This window comes from Contarinia nasturtii, unplaced genomic scaffold (assembly GCF_009176525.2).
Source record: "Contarinia nasturtii isolate CC-2019 unplaced genomic scaffold, AAFC_CNas_1.1 Cnas_scaffold_2077, whole genome shotgun sequence".
NCBI lineage: Eukaryota > Metazoa > Arthropoda > Insecta > Diptera > Cecidomyiidae > Contarinia > Contarinia nasturtii.
The window spans coordinates 1-3,152 of NW_022199407.1; the positions used below are offsets into that span (position 1 = coordinate 1).

Consider the following 3,152-nt stretch of genomic DNA (forward strand, 5'->3'; position numbering starts at 1 on the left):
AAAAAAAAAACATATAAAAATTAAAATGAATATGAAAATAGAACATTCAAGTCACACTTTTATATAGAATTGCTTTGATTGCACTTATGGTTGAAATATAGTCCTTATTATTTCATTTCAATTAATCTACGATTTGCAAACTCACAACAAATGTGTCGATATCTTTGTTTGCTGTTGCGTCAGATTTGTCTTCGCATACAGAGATAACAGTGTGTAATTTACATAGTACGTTTTAAGGCTTTGAATTATCCATCGCTAAATTAGTGCTTAATGTAAATAAATAAATGATTGAAATGATCGACAGGCAGACAAACATATTTTCAAAAATAGTATAAAATTACGAAGCAATCGATATTTAAAAGACTGTTGACGCTGCGAAGCGAATAAATGAACGTATCTAAAACTGAATATTGAAGAATAATAAGGCGACAATTCTATGAATTTGAGTCGAAAGCATTGTTAATTCTTCGTGCAGTTTTTCTATTAATTTTTGTAACATTTTCCAATTTTATCAATTTCGATGTGAATTTGTGACATTAACACATTTGATTAAAGCGATCAAAACGATTTGGTAATTTTCCTGCACAACAATAGAATTACTAAACATGTGAAACAGACAATATTCTAATTGAAGTCCAGCGACAATTGTACTCATTGTAGTCAAATTTAGTCGTGTCATTTTTCTTTGTTGATAACAGCCAATCTGTGTTGGAAATATGTGAAAAACAACTAAATCTAATCAACGGAATCGAATCGAGGCGATGGACATCGTTTTTCGGCTTTGAATGGTTCACTGATTCCAACCAAACTGGTGACATTTTTGGTGCTTTGGAAGTACAATAGAACGAATCGATGATCTTCTTCAAGATCGACCGTATCAGGAAACTCCAAATGGTATATTACTTGATCGTGTGCATAATCACCGCTTGGTGCTTTACTTCGTGACGTATATTCATAAGAGATATAATCATCTAAGGTGTCAAAGTTCTCCTGGAAACCAAAGGGCACGACTTATTGGTTAGGGAAATGTATGTAATTAAATGGGTTTTTTACCTTGTAAATTCCGATCCAATCACTGTGCGCTTCATCAAAGCCATTCGGTAATTTGTACTCGATGGTATTTTCTTCGCCAATTTTCCATATATGCAACGGTGTAAATTCAACAAATTTATCGGTTGGATCTTCATAAACCTTTTGAAACAAGTTCAATTAATTAATACATGAATTTTAACATAAATTATTCGGCGAGTACGTACATTTATCGTAAATTCACTGGTGACTGGTTTATGGTCACTTATTGTGAATTGTGGATGGCTTCGGTACGATGTTTGTTCGGTAACTAATTCCATGTTTTTGAAGGTATTTTCCGGCGTTTTGTATAGAATTCGATCACACCAAGCTGGTCGTCGTCTGCAATGAAACATTATAATTTTATGTATTTAGTAAGAACAAAACACCAAAAAAAAAACTTACTTCATATCATAGTCAGATGTTCCATGTTCAAATTTAAATGTTGGCGGAAAAGCCGGTAGTCGTTCTTCCAATCGCGTAAATGCACGGCCTTGACGTCGAATCATCGATAACTGATCGAGTTGTATCAGTTCTTCGAGTCGATCTTGATCAACAAGTTTCTTAATATCACTTTGTGAGAGGTCGTCCTCTTTGGTCAAACGAAAATTTAAATCTCCAAACCAAAAAACATAACTATTTGCACATCAAATACAATAATTCGAAATATTATCAATTGTCAAATAGAAATGTGTTACCAAAATAAAGTGTAGCACACTTACTCATGTTGAAAAATAGTTTGTGTTTTTTTAATATGGAATTTGTGCTCGTCAACAATCTTTTCAAAATCTTTAATTCGTTCGTCCAGCATGTGATCATGAGCAGCCAAATGTGAGTTTACTAAACAAACAGATACGCCATACAATTTAAATCGAACGCACACTGCTCCTTTATTTCCCTGTAAATTATCAGTTCTTGTCTTAGTCACAAAAAGAAGAAAAAAAAAGTTAATTTCGCTAATACGAACCCACATGCCCCCTAGACCAGTTCGAGTGTATTCGGTTTCGACTTCGCGTACATGCAGTAAGTGTTGTCGCTTTGAAAAAATGACCAAAAGCAAACCTTGCATTTGCAACGATTTGATTGCAACATATCCACGCTCATTAAGTAACTCCTTAAATCGTTGTGTCCATGGATCGTCTTTGAATAAACCTTTGACCATACTCTGTGGCTGGCTGTTTATCTCTTGTAGTCTGAAAATGATTGAAAATGTCTTGTGAACACAGTTAAAATGCATAAATCACATCAAATTGTACCCTATCACGAACAAATCCGGCCGGTGTGTGTCCTTATCGGCTTTCTTCTCCAATCCCAACAGTATATGTACCGGTAAATTTTCGGGAAACTTTGAGCTTACATTCCATGTTAAGATATGAAATCTAATATTTAATAAAAAATTTAAATGTGAGTAAAATAAATTGCTTATCACACGAGATAAGAAATATAAAGATCCAGCATGCTTGTTATTATCATTTATGAGCATTGCATAACTGAAAATACTATTTTCGGTGGAACAACAAAAGTATTATGTGATTTAAATTCAAATGGAATTTTTTTTTTTGCTTAACTCACTGTGATTTCCAATGTTTAAAGTTTGCAGCCATTTCGACTAAAAAGTACACTTTTGTGAAAGTTTAATGTCAATTTGTTTCAAACAGAAATCCACCGTTGTGACGCTGCTACCAATTTTCCTGAAATGAACATATGAAAATAATGTTGTGAAAAATGTTTCCAAAAATTCACTTCAACACTTTTACGCAATAGCGTGTGTGTTTCGTCATGAAAAATGATACGGACTTTAAAACAACGCATTAGCTTAAATTGGTTTTATTTTTCCGCACACATAGTGTAAGGTGAAAAGTATTGTAATCGGTTAAAATTTTGAAAACTTCAGAAACATGTTTTCTGGACGTTTCTGAGGTCAGAGAACCCGAATCAGGCCGTTTTGAGCATGGTTTTTGTTAATCTGTACGTCGTACGTTGTACATCGTACGCAAAATTTGTTAGCAAGATTGCGCTCATCGTAGAAACTTAATTCAAAATCTGACTTTACAGGATGATTGGGGGTCTCGAGGAATAGAAAT

General features: G+C 33.7%; 1 protein-coding gene across 1 annotated transcript; it reads right to left on the reverse strand.

The window, feature by feature from the left end:
* Positions 1 to 6: 6 nt before the first annotated feature.
* Positions 7 to 2,784, reverse strand: LOC116347734 (inositol polyphosphate 5-phosphatase K). The gene is made up of 8 exons (XM_031778448.1): positions 2,641 to 2,784; positions 2,325 to 2,447; positions 2,036 to 2,261; positions 1,791 to 1,966; positions 1,474 to 1,704; positions 1,257 to 1,410; positions 1,054 to 1,191; positions 7 to 990 (listed from the first exon to the last, which is right to left on the reverse strand). The coding sequence occupies exons 1-8, from the start codon at positions 2,670 to 2,672 to the stop codon at positions 736 to 738; spliced, it is 1,335 nt and encodes a 444-aa protein (XP_031634308.1). The 5' UTR covers positions 2,673 to 2,784; the 3' UTR covers positions 7 to 735.
* Between the last annotated feature and the right edge of the window lie 368 nt (positions 2,785 to 3,152).